General features: G+C 31.8%; 2 protein-coding genes across 3 annotated transcripts; one reads left to right on the forward strand and one right to left on the reverse strand.

Annotated features, from left to right (window-relative positions):
• The first annotated feature begins 1,531 nt into the window (after positions 1-1,531).
• On the forward strand, positions 1,532-5,523 carry UBC35 (ubiquitin-conjugating enzyme 35). Its single transcript, XM_039042231.2, has 8 exons — positions 1,532-1,788; positions 1,990-2,017; positions 2,179-2,265; positions 2,738-2,796; positions 4,308-4,349; positions 4,440-4,513; positions 4,854-4,951; positions 5,251-5,523. The coding sequence occupies exons 1-8, from the start codon at positions 1,753-1,755 to the stop codon at positions 5,286-5,288; spliced, it is 462 nt and encodes a 153-aa protein (XP_038898159.1). The 5' UTR covers positions 1,532-1,752; the 3' UTR covers positions 5,289-5,523.
• A 1,895-nt stretch (positions 5,524-7,418) lies between these two features.
• Positions 7,419-11,197, reverse strand: HEME1 (Uroporphyrinogen decarboxylase). 2 transcript variants are annotated; one of them, XM_039019079.2, is made up of 6 exons: positions 10,984-11,197; positions 10,748-10,890; positions 9,084-9,469; positions 8,685-8,969; positions 8,182-8,417; positions 7,419-7,827 (listed from the first exon to the last, which is right to left on the reverse strand). In XM_039019079.2, the coding sequence occupies exons 1-6, from the start codon at positions 11,007-11,009 to the stop codon at positions 7,659-7,661; spliced, it is 1,245 nt and encodes a 414-aa protein (XP_038875007.1). In that variant the 5' UTR covers positions 11,010-11,197; the 3' UTR covers positions 7,419-7,658. The 2 variants fall into 2 exon arrangements, with proteins under 2 accessions (XP_038875007.1, XP_038875010.1); XM_039019082.2 differs by having other exon boundaries at positions 9,084-9,485; positions 10,984-11,165.
• Between the last annotated feature and the right edge of the window lie 7,952 nt (positions 11,198-19,149).

The raw sequence follows: 19,149 nt of genomic DNA on the forward strand, positions 1-19,149 counted from the left end.
ACCATTCACACCTATAAAAAAGAGTGTTTGAAACATTGGCTCCTAAATCGTTGCTCCAAATAAAGGTGGACTTAGATACCAAACCCGCCTCAAGTCTGATCCATGAAACAACCCCAAATAGTTTTATTTAGAACAAAAATTTTAGACCAACTTAATTTTTTTTTTTTTAATATATATATAATATATATTTCTGCCTCTGGGATGCGGATGTGGTTGTGGTCTGGATTGTTTCTGTCCTTTGGCCATTGTTTTATATATTCTTTTTAAAAAATAAGTATCATATTTTGGAGAATTATAATTAAAAAAGAAAACAACAAAATACTTTTATCTTTTTAAAACTCCTTAATATGGTAGACCCACCAACTTTTGCACTTCGAATTGGATTTTGGTAAATATCAACCAATGAATTGCAAAGAAAAAAAAAATTGGTTTGATGAACATAGATTTATTCCTTTTTTTTAATCAACTTATTTTTATCTCCAAATTTCTTTCTTTAATTATTTACTTTTTACCAACTATTTAAAAATCAAGTTAAATTTTGTAAATTAAAAAAAAATTCAAAACTAACTTTTTTTTTTTTAATTTAACAACAAAAAAAATCATTACATTTAAAATAAATACAAATCATTGTAAGAAAATAAGAGGAAATGAGCTTAATTTTTAAAAACTAAAAAAAAAATGAAATGATTATCAAACTTAATTACTATATTTTGAATTTATTTATTTCTAGTATTTTGTGCTTTAATTTTTTTTTTCTAGTTCATCAACTTATAAGGAAAAAAAAAATTACAAACTACATTTGACATTTCAATAAAAAGATGTAAACCAATTATAATTGGTGTCGTTGTTTAGAAAAACATAAATGTTATTTTGTCCCAACTTTTAGTAATTGGAAGCCTTTTTTTTTTTAAGAGTAAAAAGTTCTGTTTGCTATTAAATTTTTAGTAATTTGAATTTTATATTATTAAATGTTTTTAGCATTTTAGTTACCTCCTAAATTACACCGAAATACTTTACATAAAATTCTTATAATTTAACAAGAATTTGAACCCACTTTGAAACTTTATTACACAGTTTAAACACGTTTGTTCATTCGAAACATTTGTTCAGTGTGTAAATATACGAAACTCCAAATAAACCTTTGTTAAAAACTCGAATATATTTTTCAAGTTTAATGATCAAATAAACCAAATATTAAATCTCGTTTGATAATAATTTAATTTTTTATTTTTAGTTTTTGGAAACTAAGTTTACAAATATTTTTTTCATCTCTAAATTTTTTATTCTGTTGTCTACTTTTTATCCACCTTTTTAAAAACCAAGTCAAAATTTAAACACTAAAAAAAAGAACTAGTTTTTTAAAATATATATTTTTTTTAAGAATTCGATAAAAAATGATATTATTATAATTAAGAAAGATGCCAGCTATGTTAAGAAATTGATAGAAAATAGATTTAATTTTTAAAATAAAAAATAAAAAATAAGATTTTAGGGTTTTTTTTAAATGAAATGAAAAAAATTGGGAAGGAAGAAAAATGGGTAGAAAATATAAAACGAAAAAGAAAAATATATAAGCGAGTGTGTTTTATGGAGGCAGAAAGATACAAATAATTGGGTCGTGCATCAGAACCTTCCCACCTTCAAAGCTTCCTTCAAGTCTTTTATAATCTAGAGAGAGGAAAGCGTCTCCTCTCCAATTTCTCTCTCTTCCTTTCCTCTAAACCCTATCGCAACCTTTCAATCCACCTTCCAATGGCGAACAGTAATCTTCCCCGGAGAATCATCAAGGTAACATCTCCGATCCTCTTCACGATCTCCTTTCCTTTTTTCCGATCCCCATGTCTTGTTGATTTTTTCCTTTCGCTAATTAATGGTCTCGTTTCCTTCTTTGGATTTCGGTTTTTCTCTTAGATTTATGTGTTAGTAGAATTGGGTTCTTTTTGCTACTGGAATTGATCTCTCTCCTCTCCTTTTTGTGATCAATCGCAGGAAACTCAGCGTCTCCTCAGTGAACCAGGTCAGTTTCGGATTCTCATCGAGGGTGGGGGTTATTTGATTCCTGATCTTGTTGCTGGGAGTTATTTTTTATTTGGGTTGATTAATTCGTTGGATTAGTATGAAGTCGAAGTTTATTTTGATTTATTTGATCTCGATCTTTGATATTTTGTGCGATTTTAGCCCCTGGGATTAGTGCCTCGCCGTCAGAAGATAACATGCGATATTTTAACGTCATGATTCTTGGCCCGACTCAGTCACCCTATGAAGGTAAATTACTTGACAGTATGTTGTGGTTGTGGGAGTGTCAAATTCTCTTGACACGTGAATGGCTATAGAACCAACTGTATGCAAGTGTAGATTCGCCTAAGTTTTGTTGCTATTGATCTTGAAATTGATATTCAAAGTGAAGATCAACTATGGAATTATCTTTTACTCAAAGAAAAATATATCTTATCTTCCTTTCTAACTTTGGTTTTCTGTCTACTGATATAATGGAATTTTACTCTTCTTAAATGCTAAACTCGGGAACATGCTGCTTATAGTTTACTGGGCATGGAATAAATTTTATTTAGCGGTGTATTCTGATTATCATTTCACTGTTTCTATTGAATAATGTTATATGTATTCCTTCACCTTTGGGTTTTTTTTTCTCCTGACCCATTGTCAAATCTACTGTCGTTAGTCAATTTCTATATGTTTTTATGTGCATATTTGTCCTGACTTCAAAGTACACTGGCAGGAGGAGTTTTCAAGTTGGAACTTTTTTTACCTGAGGAATATCCTATGGCTGCTCCCAAGGTGATTTGTAATTCTTTCCTTCTGAGCTAATTAGATAAATTTTACTTTCATTTCTTCCACTAATATTCTTAAAAGGAAGTAGTAAACTTTTTTTCATTAAAAGCAAAGATGTATTAACAGAAGTATCCAGTAAAAACCAGGGCCAACGGAGGAGCTCCAAATACCATTCAAGATCATTTGAGAACTTCTTACCCTAAATGTGCTGTTAAAATTTCTTAGACTTATTTAGCTACTTATATTTTCGTGTATTTATTTCTTGAATTATGATTTCACTTATGCATCATCAAAGTGGTAAAACTAAAAGCTTCATCAGATACTGGATTTGCCATCATTGTAATATTCTGTCCCTTTCGTTTCATCCCCTCTCACAAGTCGCAAGTGTTCCCTATCTTGTACTGATACAGCATAAAAAGATCAAAGTCATCATAATTTACTTTACATACACAGTTTTTCTCATGAATCATGTCATTGACATTTGCAATACAACTCAATTTTGGTTGATCTATGAAACATATGGGAGAAAATTGATGTTACCTGAAGGGAGTTTTTGGTAGGTAGATCCTCATGGTTGGAGATGGAGTGGCTTATTTTATGACTGCTTTGTCAGGCATAGGCACATAGCTTTGAAAGATTGAGAGGAAACTTGTTTGGCTAGTTCTTGCTAGAGGTCCAGTTGTTGCGAACTTCTTCCTTTTCTCATTTTGTATAGAAAATCAAATTTCGTCAAGAAGATGAAAGAACAAAATACAAGGAGAGGCCCACAAAAGTATGGGCCTGAACGAAACAGGGGATGCATTCCTCAGAACATTTACAAAATCGATCCCCAGAGCATCCCCCAAACTTGTAATTCAATTAGGCTAATATTAGAACAAATCTAACCAATCTTTATATTTGGAGTTTCTATTGTTAATTCTTGTAGAATGTACCTAGTGATGTAAGTATGCCTGAAAGTACTTTGTTTTCTTAACTTATATATGAGGACTATTTGTCTGTCAGACTGGACTGTTGTGGAAGTGAATAAGCTGTTCAAGGATTTAATGATTTGTTCCATACTGATGATATTTCAATTATCATTCGTTATTACTTATTTTTTGTAGTACATGTGTATGTAGTCAAGTATTTGGTAGGAGTGGGGTTGTATATGTGTCAAACCTGTTGAGAGGGAGGGGGGTTTATGCTGAAACAATTGACACTCATTGCTCGTTAACTTTATTAATTTAACTCAATTGGTTAATCTTATTAATAAAAAATTGATCCACCCATAAAAGAGATGTAAAACAAGGGAAGTGTTTAAGCAACGTTGAATGTTCTTTTTAAGAGTTCAATTTGATGCCTCCTTGATGTTCCATAACTGCAGATTCTGTATCTAGGTGCACTTTGTGGTCCTTTTGGAACTTATTGAAACCTGTTTTGATTGCCTCCACTGCCATCTTTTCCCTTTCCTCTGCTTTCTTTTCCATTTACACTTTAACATTTTTATTTTTTTCGTGCGATTATTTTTTGTGGTGCAGGTTCGATTTCTCACAAAGATTTATCATCCAAATATTGACAAGGTATATGTCTACTTGCGTGGTTCCTCATATTGCCACTCCAACCAACATGCTGCAGTTTGGTTATTGATGGTGTGATTTTCTGTAATGTAGCTTGGGAGGATATGCCTTGATATTCTGAAAGACAAATGGAGTCCAGCTCTACAGATACGAACGGTACTTTTAAGGTATTATTATAATGTTAAGTGTGATTTTTCAGTGACTGAATATTAGGCTATTAGCTTTGAACATTTTGATATTCTTCCACTCATCTAATTAATTCGAAGAAATACAAATCTAAGAATTTGACCCCATGAATTTTGTAATGCACACATTGGTTTAGAGAGCTGAAATTATTAACTGCGGTCATTTCCTTGGGAAATTTTATCTATCTACAAAAGTTCCAATAACTATACAAAAGTTGAAGAAATTCAATCACCAGAGGCATCTATTTCGTCTATTCTTGTTCCGCGCCCCCTTTCTATGAAATTTTTTTAGTAATAGTTACCTTTTCTATCACTCTGTTAGTATTCAAGCACTTCTGAGTGCTCCAAACCCAGATGATCCACTTTCCGAGAACATTGCCAAACATTGGAAAACGAATGAGGCAGAAGCTGTTGAAACAGGTGAGTTTGTCTAAATCATTGCGCAAGTTAACCTTTTTGCTTAATAATTATCCTTTTGTGGTCTTCATTTAACCGTGTCAATTTGGATCGTATGTTCTTTAAAGTTCTAATATCATGGTTAGTTTTTTATCTGAATTTTGTTATTCGTAGTCCTAATTAAACAATATGAACGCCTAAGTTTTAATTGAAGAATGAAGAATATGATAAATAGCAACATGAGATTAGCTCAACAGAAATTAGCATATACTCCTTTGTTGTAGTCTGTGACTGACACCATTTTCTGATTTGGATCTTATCAGCAAAGGAATGGACTCGATTATACGCAAGTGGTGCCTAAAAAGGGAAAGTGCAGTAGCCTTTTACTCTTTTCGGTTTTAATAACATCAATCTAATGTCTCTATGGTTCCATTTGGTGTGGATTTTAATGAAATATTTGGAAGAATTTATAGTGTCAAAATTCTCTCAAATTGTAACGGTCTCTAAAGTTGCGTCTCTTTCGGCAGGAGTATGTGCCCCATACTTTGTATGATGATGATTATTAGATGAATTACATTCTTCTCTAAGTTCTATTATCTCCCATCTTTTATGAGAATTAGAAAACTAAAAGGATCATTGCAAGAGGAGCAATGAAATCCAATTTCAAAAAAATTGACAACATTTGGTATCGAATATATTTTTTTTATAATAATATTTTAAAAGTAAATGCCAACAAGTATACTGAATCTATGATTGTTGGCTGAGTTCTTAAAATTATGTAATGGATGATTATTTTTCACTTTTGCTGATTTTAGTTCAAATTATTAATGAATAATATGGTAAGTGATGCACAATGTATTCAGAATATTATTTGTGATAAAATTAGTGATCACCACAGGGTAAAAACTAAGGATAAAAATTGTGCAAAAGACTAGAAAAATAAAATTAAAAAAAAAAGTATTTTATATTTATATTATATTCATATTTTTTTTTTCACTTATTTTGTATTTTTTTTATGATATAATGAAAAGAAAACATCGTAAAAATTGAATACCATGATTGTAAATGATTAATAAAATTAGTAAAATTGAAATTGAGTCCTTTAATTTTGATGTTTATATTTATGTTTATTTGGTTCTTTAACGTTGATATTTTAAAAGTTAGATATATTAGACACAGTTCAAATGTAAAGTTTCATAAAATATAATATTCAAATTTATATTTAATAGATTAGTTAGAATTTTTAACTTTGTCATGGAATTATTACTCAAAAATGAAGATTTAAGAACTTATTAGACCAAGAATTAAATATTTATTACTAAATAGCCACAAATTTTCCCGTGTGTTTTAACCAAAAATAAATAGATAACAAAAAGTGAACAAGGAACTGGGCAAACGGATTATTGTTATCATTAAAATATCTTTTGAACAAGTCCTTTAAGTTTCTTCCATTCTTAATATATTTGATTTTTGATTAAATTACAATTTTGGTCTCTAAGATTAAAAAAAGCTTAGAATTTAGATATCATTAGTAACTATTTATGAGAATTTTATCAAACTATAGGAACTCTTTATGAAGTTCTATTAAATTTTAATTTTTTTTAAACTATAGAGGTTAAATTTTAGAATTTTACTTATATTTTTCTTCTTGGACTTTACTATATTTGATATTATGATGCAAAAACAGAATGAACAAAGTTGTAAGATGCAAACGAGCTCAATTTCTTTAGAAGAAACTTCCAAATTTTCTAAATTATATCACTACTGTTTACTATTTATTATTATTTTAGCTGCAAAAGTTGTAGACCATATACGTGTTTTGATAATCCCAGCAACTGTCCCAACAAACGTAGACCTAAAGATAGTAATTTAGAAATTAAAATCAAGACACTTTTTCTTATTAGAAACAAAAAATCTGAAAGAGGTCAACGCCCATAAGTTTGAGCCAGATGAAACCAAAGCGAGTATTAAAGTCTATTTGACTCGTTTCACCAGTCTCTTCTCTCTCTTACCCTTTGTTGATGTCATTTCATTACAAGTACCTTGAAAAAGAGAGAAAGAAGAGGCTCTCTTTGGTGAGGACACTCTTTCTTCTCTCTTCTTTAATGAGGAAACTACCTTTCTTGAGATTGGAGGTGGAAAATAACCATTCTTCACCATGACAAATAATGCTCACAACTGAGTGTTGTACAATCTATTAGAATAGACCTTGTTCGAGTAAGATCGTTTCACAATATCGAGTAATTTTAGAAATGTATGATTCTCGTTTTTCTCTGTTCAATCCCTTTCAAAACAGCCTTTGGAATAAAGGTTATATGGGATGGGATCCCACTAAGAGGAAAAGGAAAAACAAGATAAGGGTGCTTTTGTGTGTGTGTGAGAGAGAGAGAGAGAGAGGGATCCCACTAAGGAGAAAAAGAAATCAAGATAAGGGTCCTTGAGAGAGAGATAGAGGGATTCCACTAAGAGGAGAAGGAAAACAAGAAGAGGGTTCTTGAGGAAGAGAGAGAGACCACTGTTTCAAAAATTGGAGGGTTTTACTACAACTGATACAGAATTTCATAAAGAGGCTAAAAAAACACACACAAAATAGGCCAACCCTTGAGCATGTACACAGAAATCTCAGGACTTGAAAGCCAAATGTTAAATCAAATGTCTGTGCTGCTTCCAACAGGGTTGTAAAAAACTCGACCAATTCTAAACAAAATGATCGAGTATTGCTCTTACTCAACTATGCTACCAATTTCGGCTCTTGGGCTGTCAAATCTTGAGACAAGGTATCGAAGTTCAAACTTCTAGCAACATCGAAGAAATGTGCAACTGCTTCTTCTGGTGTACCAACAAGGACGCCATGTCCGAGGTTTAGAATGTGTCCTCTTGGTCCTGCACATTTCACAACCCTACGAACAAAACCATATGTTTAAAGGTTAAGAAAGAAGCCAAATCACATGAAATCCTTTATCAATAAGGAAATGGAAAACTAGAACAAGAGATACTTTTTATGTATCTACATGCAATATGCTACTTCTGCCATTATTTTATATGAAGCAAGCAATTGAATAGGATTCTAGGATAGGGACTCCATTCTTAGCCAGTTACCATCAGCTTGTACGGTTCTTCCTTAAAGTGAGGTACAGAAAGTTAGAGAGGGGCAAATAACAAGAACCGGATTCTCCTGGCACTTAAACAGTAGGCCCAACACTCTAAAACTTATCAGCCATAAACAAAGATGAGCAGGAAGCTCAATGACAAACCTTTGAATTTCTTCAGTTAGAGCAGGAAGAGTAGAAAACAGATAAGCAGGGTCAACATTTCCTTGTACACTGATATCAGTTCCTAATCTGTTCCTTCCGTCAGCCATGTCTACTGTCCAGTCAAGCCCAATAACATCGACTCCTGTTCCTTTCATACGCTCTAGAAGGCCGCCATTTCCATTGATGTAGAGAACAAGTGGTGTTTCAGGGCACTTGCCCCTTACTGTACTCACAATCTGCCAAAAAAGACCCCCAATGATGACTAAGTATAAGAGATCATGATTGGCAAGTTACCGATATTGCTACTTAATCTATTTTATCCTGACATTTTAGGGATTCATCATGTTATGTTAAGTTGAAATTGGCCAATAAGGTGTCGTTAAAGAAATGGAGGTGGCGGCTTGCTTTGATCCAAGTTCTCTCTATCAGAAAATTGGCCAGCTAAAGAAAAGAAGTATGTTGAATGGTTGAAAGGAATTTTAAAAAGGGACAAGACAGCTTACCTTCTGAATATACGGCTTTGACCAGGACTCCCACATATCAGGTGGCAACTGTCCACCCCATGAGTCAAATATTTGTATGCAATGAGCCCCATGTTCTATTTGGTAAATAATATATTCTGATATTGCCTCTGTCAAATGAGAAAGAAGAGTCTTCAACACATGTGGTGCTGTGTAGCACATTCTCTTAATCGTCGTATATGTTCGTGTCGTACCCCCTTCCACTATATACGTTGCAATTGTCCAAGGAGCTCCTACAAAACCCAAAATAGCAGCACTGCTTTCAACCTATACAAAACGAACAATCCAAAAAGCGACTTCAAAGTTGTTTACTATCAAACATTTGGAGATACAAAATATTGTCCTTTTTCTTTATAAGCATGAAACTGAGACAAAAGCTACCTCCTTGCGTAGCAGTTTAAGTGACTCCCCCACGAAGTTAACTTTCTCCAGGTCAATGGGATGAAGAGCTTTTAATCCCTCCTCAGAGCGAATAGGTGAGTGAATAACAGGGCCTCTTACGTCTTCTATGTCAAAAGGAATGCCGAATGCAGGTAGAGGGGTTAGGATGTCGGAGAAAATTATAACTCCATCTGGATGGAAGGCCTCCCAAGGCTGCAATGAAATTTCTACAATGAGATCAGTTGTTTCTGATCTCTCTCTGAAAGATGGATATTTCTCTGCAAGTTTTCTGTAAACTGCCATATACCTTCCTGCCTGGCGCATCATCCATGCTGGTGGGCGACTAACAGGATCTCCTCTCGCTGCCTTCACCAATAGTGGAGGATCTGACCAAAATATTCACTGAAAAGTGAAAATAAGCACCACCCATAATTCAGAATTCAAATACAAGGAAAGAACTGTAGTGTTAAACACAAGCATAACTATGTTAAAGATATAATAAAATAAAAGAGATCCTTTTGTTGCTGTCAATTCCTTCCAAAATCCTGTGACGAGAAATTTCAAGAGTTATAAATATTCCTAAAGGATTAGAAAATCATGTCTTAACAAATGGCAAGGTATCCTTAAGCAATTGTGTTAATTTTTTTATCACATGTGAGTAGAGAACCATGTGAACCATGTAGAGTAAGTCTATCATTTTGGAGATGAGGGAACTTTCTTCACTTCTAAAAGTTGGACGCTCAAAGTCTGTTGAAGATAATTCTTTTACACGTTGGAGTTGGCTGGCCTCTAGAGGAAAACCAAGGACAACATTTATAAATCTTCCTCGACCCTTGTTACAATGAAATAGATCAGTAAACATCTGCACCTCATGGGAAGGAATATAAGTACCAACTAAAGTACAACTAATCAGATTAACTTTCAAACCAGAAAGTTTTCTCAAAATTTTTTATCACGTTAAAGAGGTCACTGGCCTAGGGAATCTGAATCCGTAAAGGAGAAAAGAAGTACGCCATCAAGAAATTGAAGGTAATTTAAACGAACATCATCTGTACTATTTGAAAAGTTCTCCAAAGGAATGGTTCCCAAGGGATTAGCAACTCACCCGTTCAATGACATCGACACTGGAGTTCCAACAATGGGTACAATCGAGTTGGGTGAATTTTAACGGCACAGCCCCAAAAGGAGTAATTAAATGGTTATCAAACAGGTTCAAGTTCAATTCCATTAGGTTGCCACTTGCCAAGCATTACACTTCAAGAAGCCTATAAACTATCATAACGTTTTAGCATGGTTTACAACGCTTGTACAGTGCTAGTCATCCAACAATTTCCCCACCATAACACTCTGATTGAGATTGCGTAAGCAAATATCAACAGTTTGTAGTTTGCAGGACAGCTTCACCACTCAGCAAACAGTTAAATAAAATCCCCGCAACCACGAACAATGAAATTCTTTCCAAAATTCCACTCAGTTAAGTCAACAAAAATCCAGCCCCCACTAAAACACCAAACCCCATATTCAGGATTTCAACAATTCACACAAATTACGAATCTCCATATACAAAACTACCACATCTCTCAATGCCAAAACAGAGAGTAACCCAATTCAAAATGAGCGGTAACTAAAACGGAAAAGAAGCTCATAGAAAAAACAAAGCATACCAGATAAGGAAGAGGAACAAGCAACAGAGATGGGTTTATTGGAGACCCGTCTCGCTGAAACAAGCAAATTAATGGAATTGGTAGATTTCAGGGGCGAGTCGAGTAAGAAGCTCGAAGATTTCCATCCCAGAGAAGTGCAGGCGCTGCAAAAATAGGAGGAAAATGGTTAGTGGAAAGCAATTAGAAGAAAGAAAAGAAGAAAGTAGGAAGAATTGGGAAAGAGAGGAGTGAATAACCTGGCTGGGGAAGCGAAATTACTCATTGGGGAATGAGAAAGAGAGGAGATTGAAGAATTGAAAGACGGAAGCAGAGCCTTCTTCTCTGATTCGTTCCTTATCTCTCAACCCTCTCCTTCTGTCTTTCCTCTGTCCTCTTTCACTATTTTTCATTCATTTCCCTTCGCCGTTGAGATTTTTTTTTATTACAAAGGACCCAAATGAAAGCTAGCCCAAAATTTAAATAACAATAAATTTTGGCATTTTATTTACATTAGCATCATGTTAAATTACTATTTTCTATTAAGAAGGTACACGTCAGGATTTTGCTCTCAATTCTTGCTTCTTATTTTTGGTTCTCATTTTCATCTCCTTCTCAATTTGCTTTTTGTAATTACAAATCTTTTTACTCTCTCTTCTTGCTTTTCGCTCATTCTATCATTCTTCTCAATTCGCGTTTTTATGTTCATAAATCTTGTTACTCTCGTTTTTTTGTTCACTCTCCTTATTTCTAAAAAAAGTGCGATTGAGCAAATGAAGAAAAGAAGAATCAAAGGAATCAGTTCAAGAATGAGAAGAATCAATTGAAGAAGAATTGAATAATTGATTAGATTTTTTTTAAAAAAAAAGCTGCAAATTAGATTGAAAAAAAAAAAAAAAATCTGCATATAGAAGAAGGAAGAAGCCTCTGGATTAAAATGGTAGTTTCACATAACGTGAATGTAAGCAAAAAGTCAAACTTACTTAAATTTTTAAACTTGGGACTAATTTTCAATTAGCTCTAGAAAGAAGTCATTTGTACAAATTTCTCTTCCTTCCTAACTTCTTTCCACTATTTTACAATCTTGGTTAAAAATCATTTTTTTTGTCCTAAAAAGTTATTATTTTTTTTTTGAAGTTCATTTGAATTGTTTAAAATCTATTCTACCTTTAATCACTCAAAATTAACATAATCCTTAATTTTATGTCTAATTTTCATTTCATCAAAATTGGGTTTGAACCATTAAAAATATATTTTTACAATGACTTAAAAAATGACAAAATTTATTTTAACTTTTCTATAACCACTCCTAAACATGTCCTTAAATGAAAAAATTGATTTAAACCCTTCTAAATTTAATTTGTACCATGTAACATGTTAGTTTCAAATTTGTAATGCTTTAATCGTTTATCTTTAATATGTAACAATATTAGTCTTTATATTTTCCAATTCGTAACAATTTAGTCCTTAAAAAATCTCATCAAACTTTATTATCAATTTTAATAAAGAAGTATCTTTATATATATATAATTTATAAATAATTTCGTAAAGTATAAATATGAAGTCTAATCTACCTATGTATGAAATTTCATTATATCTCAATGGTATTTTTATGATAAGGACTAAATCGTTACAAATCATAAAATATAGATATTAAATTAAAATTTCTTATTGTTTAACGACTAAATTGTTAAAAAGTTCAGGATCACAAATAATTTTTAACCTTACCATTTTTTATTCAAATAATATTTCATTAAGGTCGATCCAATTTGAGCATAAATCATGATAAGACATCAATTATCATTACAAATGTCGACAATTCAATTCTTACCTATGCAATTGTTCATCAATATTTAAGTTGATCCATTAGATTAACCCATTAAATATTAATTATTTAATTATTTAAAATATATATGTACATTTTAGATTTTCTTAAGGAAATGTTATTGAAATTTATAAATTTGTATCTTACTTGATTTATTTTATATATTTTTATTACTTTGGTTTTATTTAGTGTTTAATTGTCTTATAGAATTTATTCAATGTTAACACTTAAAAAAAATCATGTTTAACTAAAAACTACGATATAGCTAAGTATATTTTTTTAAAAAATAAAAATTAATTTTTAATATATAAAGTATAATATATGAAAATTTATATATATGCGTATATATTTGGGTTGGTCGAGATTGTGTGAGAGTGGCTACTCACTCTTACAAGGTTCTAACCATTATCTATGAAATTTAATTATTAATGTTGCTCTCTTCTCTCCAATACCATGGGAAGTGAAAGATTTTTATTGATCTTTTGAAAGGCAACCATTTTCAGAGGTTGAAAAGATAATTTTAAGACATACTTAACGTTCAATTGTTTAGATTCTTCCATTTGAAGAGCAAATAATAGTAAAAGGAAGAGAAAATTGACCGATAGAAAATTGAAAAACTACAAACTAAAAGAACAAACAGAATAAAAAACATCAACTTATTGCTTGAATGCTGAGTTAATAAATCTCATAAGATACTCCATAAGTAATTTCTGCATAACAAAAAGGAAAGAAGAATAAATTATATTAAAAAGTCACGAGATTGACAAATTTACATAGCATTGTCAAATTTAACCTTCAAAGTTTTACGAGGAGTAGTTGAATTCACAACATCTTGTTCATTATTAGCTTATAAATTTTGTTCGATTGTTGGAGTTTTAAATACAATGATATCGAAAAATAAAGTAATTTTAAATTGTTTGATATTGCTCGTAACTTGACACTAATTGGAGGAGATGAATCTTCATTGATCACGTAACTATTATTTTCCTCCAAATATGAACCATGAACAAGAATTTCATGTAAAATTTTAAAGTCTTTTTATCAACAAAACAACCAACTTGATGACATTGTGGAAAATTGCCGTAAGATTAGCAGATAGTACACACTAATCGAGCAATGCATGCTCATATGCATTAATATTAGGAAGTTTTGATACCACAAAATTCACATCTCAATCCTTTCGCAACCATAAGTTTAAGGATGGCGACATTGCTTTGGATAGAAGAAGTGATATATGCATATGGTTTCAAATATAGCTGCCATTTTTTTTTTCTGTTCTCCAATGTATGGTTTCAAATATCACGAGTCACCTTCATCATTTAATGTTAGTTAAAACGAGTCGAAGCTTCGTTTTCAAGTATGAGCTTGGTTAAAAGAGTAGTTTCAAAAGGGAGACCAAAGTAGTAACTAAACTCTTATTCTTTTATGTGTAGGAGCTATGTCCATTGGAGAGGCCTACCAAGCTTAGGAAAAATCAAGCCTAAAGATCCATGAGTGACTAAATGTTTTAAAAAAAATATGTATATAAAAGGAACATGCATTCCAAATGAATTTCATGCTAGTGTTCATGGGTTTTCCAAGCAACTAAAGTTTATACTTATGTTTTAAAGGATTCATGACATTTCTTAAGCATGATGTTTTAAGTCAATTAGACGAGTTTTACTAATCCTAGTGTATGATTGAATGAAAGAGTATTGCAAACTACATAATAATGTGTGAAGCATGCATGTTGAATCGTAATAGTGCTCTTATGGCAGAAGCAGGTAAGTGCTATGCCTAAAGCTTATGGTACTCAAATCTTCTATGAATGTTACGATTCTAATAAATTGGATATTGAAGGTATAGAAGATATCCGAGGAAGTACCTAAGGTATTGATGGTACTTAGTATACTCCACATGCATGTAGGTAGTTCTACATGAGAGGCCGAAGTATGGGTCTCCAGGCCACAGTCTTTATAACGGGATCGAAGTATGGGTCTCACGGCCACGAATGGACGTTGGGAGCTTTATCTACGAATGCTCGTTCTCAACTAAGGTTTGACAGTACGTTTGATTATGACGTTATGATTAATGTGTGATACTATGTACGTTTTTTGAGATTATTTCCAACATGTTTATTTGTTTACAATAATGTATATGAAAGGCTTGAGACAAACTGTATTTCAATGAATCACTCACTGGGCAACCAACTCACTGTTTTCAAATGTTCTCCTTTTCTCAGGTAGCGGTAAGTTTCCTCGCGGTTGAACCCACTACTACTTGCTACTCAAAGCTCGGTTAGGAAGGAAGAAGCTTAGGTTAAGCTTGTTTGATGTACACATATTTTAAGAGGGCCTGGGATTTTGTGGATTTTATTTTGGAACTCATGTTCGTACTATTCATTGGACATATGTTTGTTGTCTTTCCGAATTGTATTTAGCTTGTTTTTGCTGGTTAAAGTTATAGTTGATTTACTGCTAAATCGTTTTTGCATATTAAGGATTTTTTTAAGCAGGTTTCACTTAAGTTAGGCAGTAGGTACTAGCAAGTAGGTCGATAACTGCTACCGTTATGTCCCCTTTCGATTTTAGAGGGTAAATTGGGAGGAGGTGTGACAACCGAGACATATCACTATAGCTCAGTAGTTGCACTCTCCTCACTATAGATATATTTTTGTCCACTTGATTTAACCAAAATTAGTAAGTTGATCCTTCATAGGTCGTTTGTATTTATAGCTAGGTCAAAATTACCCTTTTACCCCTGTAATACATCTATTGAACAATTTGTTTATGGTCCAACAAATAAATTAAATCCTTCTCTACCATGAGAAGGCGAGCCCCTTTCTTCAAAACCAAGAGTCAGTACTTAAGTAAACAACCTATCTGCTAACCCTAAGATAGGTAGGAGTGAATTCTTTTTTGCAGAACTATGTCTCCAGCTATCTATCCGATTTTACCCCTAAAATAGGAGGCTTATTGAGCGATGATGTTGAACCACTCTCACTTATGCAGATTAAAGGATAATCCCGAATAAACAGGAGTTCATAGTTAGTTTAGGATTAATGTCAAGTTACCTTAGATCATAGAATTGAAATAGTCAGTTTTAACAACAAATGATTGTTTATAAAAAAAAAGTGAGTATTTTATGGTTTAGTCTTATGTAAATGTCTTTTGCATAGGATGCCTCCACTCGCATGTCTCTACATGAACGATTTTGGGATCACATCGTTTGTATCAATATTCAAAGAATGCCGCATCTATAGTGTCCCTAGGATAAGGTACCCAATCCTATCAATATACTTATAGACCTTTTTGGCTATATACTAAAATTTGATCCGTTTTTATGTCTCTACATAAAGTTTAAGTATTCATACTATAGCCATTGGTTAGTTTATTGGATTTATAAAAAGTTTATTGGATTTATAAAAGAGTGCAATAGAATAACATCTCTATTGATAGAAATTTCAATAATAACTTTATTGTGAATAGAATATGTTTAATGTTTACAAACTGCGAGTTTTAGGATATTCCTAATACATCAATAGGGCCATCATATTATGAATACATTTTGGTGTTTTATTCCACTTGATATTTAACTAAAAAATTCTCTTCATCAAGTTAATCCAAATAATTTTGTCCAACTTAACAAACCAACTAATAAGAAATTAAAATTTTAAAATGATTGTTTTTGTTTAAAAAGCATGTTGGGAATGAATGATCCAATATTAAACCGTAGACCATATTTCAAGATCAACAATACATGTGTGTTCTTTAAAAAAATGAAAACAAATTACAATCCATATTTTATTCAAACAAAAGATATGTAGACTTATTGAATAAAAAAATTATAAACAAAAATAGTCATCATAAAAGCTATTTATTTAGGTTTAAAAAAATTGTACCAGATATCACTGACATATGAATTCAACTCTGCACCCCAAACACAGACATATGAACACATATGAACTCCATAGACATATAAACTCCACAGACATCATATCTCAATTCTACGCCCCAAACAACCCATATTTGATTTCACATTTCACTTTTACCACTAGAAATTCCAATAATTCTTATCCAATCCACACATAATTCCATATTTTTGTACCTACTTTATTTTATTTTTCTTTAAGGAACCTCTTTGTTTTTTTTTTTTTTTGTTTTAATTATTTTATCTCTTCACAAAATTAAAAAAAAAATTACATACATATATATACATATATTTTTTCAATAGAAAAAAGATTAAGTTCTAAACCATTTTTATATTGTAAGGAGATATAACTTAAAAAAACTGTTTTGAAGTTTTCTCCACCAAAATTAGAGGTTATTTGATAGTTTATTATTATTTTCACCTTTGCAATAATAACCTCAATTATATATAATATTAGATGTTAAGAACATTCAATTGTTTTTTTAACTAAATTGAAATACTATATCCTTTTTTATATATATATAAAATAATACTTCATTCAGCCTCAAGGGCATAAATGTGAGATACATCCTTATCAACAAGTGATAAAACCCAAAAAAGGAAAGTTATTACACCAAACCCTAGACATTCTAAATTTTCTAGCTCTATGAGCTGCCTCGTGAGCGATTCCATTAAGTTTCCTATTTATATGAAAAAAATGAAATAGATTTGAAGATAGAAGTAGAGTTGAGAATTTATATAGAATACATTCAACTTCAGAATGAGATGAAGATTTGCCATTTATCAAGTCAATAGCTTCCAAACACTCAGCTTCAATGATAATATCTTCCAATCCCCAGATTTCAGCCACACGAATTCCTTCCAAGATTGCATGCAGTTCTGCTAGAAGAGGATCTAAGAGAAAAGAATAGTAGCCAAGAGTTAATCCTTTTAATTTACCATTCGCATTTCTACAAATCACCCCAACACCCATTGAAGAATGATTTCTCATCCAAAGGATTTAAGAGACGGTGAAGTTCCATACCGAAAGTGAGATCGTCCTAATTTTTAATTTTACACATAATACAAAAATTTACAGAATAACAATTATGCATTATACTGGAAAATTTTACAGCATGCAATAAAGAAAGGAATAGGTTTCAAAAAAACTTATCCTTGAAGAACTGTTCTTAAAACTTATCTTTGAAGAACTGTTCTTCACGAAATTCCCTTTCCAAAATGTTTACGATCAATCACGAACCGAGCACCGCAAATGAGGACACCACCACAAAAATTTTCTCTATATTCTACTTAGGGAATGAGAATTCTCAAGAATTGTATGGGCTTTGAGATTTTGGAAGAGGGAAAGAGATTGAGAGGGAAGGAGTGATCTTGGGAAATTTAGATAGAACTTGAGATACAGTACTCTGAGAGCAAGAAACTAAAAAAAATCTTATGTGAAGAAGATAATCTCGTCTAAAATCAAACTGCCCACTCCCTACGTGATTAACCGAGAGAGAATTAAGGGGAGGAATGTTACTTCTCTCCCTTTAATTTTAAAAATTAAAACAAATTAAAAATTAATTTTAATTTAAATAATTATCACACACATATATATAACTATATGTTATATCATATATAACACATAATCTACAGTATTTATATTATATCAATTACAATATAACCTATAGTTTTTAATTATCTCAATCAATCAAAATATTTAATATAAATCACATTTATACTAAATTTAATTATATGAATCTTATCCATATAATTAGTATTTGAACCATATTCAAATAATTAATTCATCTTAAAATAAACTTATATTATAATGTATCAGATATATTATATTAATTATATCATATATAATTAATTCCCTCAATTAATTTGAACAATTCAAATTAATCCAAAATTTATTCTTAATAATCCTTGTTAAGCTATAGAGGGGACCTTGTGGACTTATAGATTGAAGCTCCAATGGTGCCTGAATGATTAATTAAACTCTTCAGTTAAATTATTCAACATCCATTAACTGCCGATTATTCTACTAAAGACCAACAACTGCACTATTTGCACTACAGATATATTCTATGTCCATTGGATATAACTAGCTAAAAGTGTGATGACCCTTCACACTTAAGTACCATTAATTCCTTTAATGAACAATAGTCATAGTCTAACTATGACCAAATCCCTCTGGAGCCAAGAGAGGGTGTGATGCCACATTGTTCAAGTTTCAGAATCAGCCCTTAAGGGAGCAATTTATTACTTACCGAAGGAGTAAATTTCGTCTTGTGTAGCCGTGTTCCCAGCTCCCTAATTAGACGAATCTTTAAAATGGTAGGCTTATTGAGTCGGCAATCTGGCCACCCTCACCCATACAAATCAAAGGATCGCCTTCATACAAATGAGTTCACAACTCACTTAGGATTCAAGTCATGTCACCAATGATCATCCTAGTGAAATGTAAGTCCCTATTATTAACGACGTTATATAATGAGATTATTTATTTCATGGTCTTATACAAACTCCTTTGTATGAATACCTTGCTCACATGTCTCTACAAGAATGATCAGAATCAGATCATTTGTAGCACTTTACAACAATTGTAACATCTACAAATCGAGTCGTATTCGTAATGTCACGAGGATGAGGTATCCAACCATATCCAAATACTATAGACTATTTAAGTTATCACTTAAACATGATCCAC

This window comes from Benincasa hispida, chromosome 1 (assembly GCF_027475165.1).
Source record: "Benincasa hispida cultivar pf3 chromosome 1, pf3_genome.v1.1, whole genome shotgun sequence".
Classification (NCBI taxonomy): Eukaryota; Viridiplantae; Streptophyta; class Magnoliopsida; order Cucurbitales; family Cucurbitaceae; genus Benincasa; species Benincasa hispida.

Coding starts and splice junctions, on each gene's coding strand:
- HEME1 (XM_039019079.2), bottom strand. CDS start 11,009: ATGAGTAATTTCGCTTCCCCAGCCAG. Junction 9,470..10,747: donor TTGTTCCTCTTCCTTATCTG/GTATGCTTTGTT, acceptor TATTTTGGTCAG/ATCCTCCACTATTGGTGAAG. Junction 8,970..9,083: donor TTAAACTGCTACGCAAGGAG/GTAGCTTTTGTC, acceptor CGTTTTGTATAG/GTTGAAAGCAGTGCTGCTAT.
- UBC35 (XM_039042231.2), top strand. CDS start 1,753: ATGGCGAACAGTAATCTTCCCCGGAGAATCATCAAG. Junction 2,266..2,737: donor GACTCAGTCACCCTATGAAG/GTAAATTACTTG, acceptor GTACACTGGCAG/GAGGAGTTTTCAAGTTGGAA. Junction 4,514..4,853: donor ATACGAACGGTACTTTTAAG/GTATTATTATAA, acceptor TCACTCTGTTAG/TATTCAAGCACTTCTGAGTG.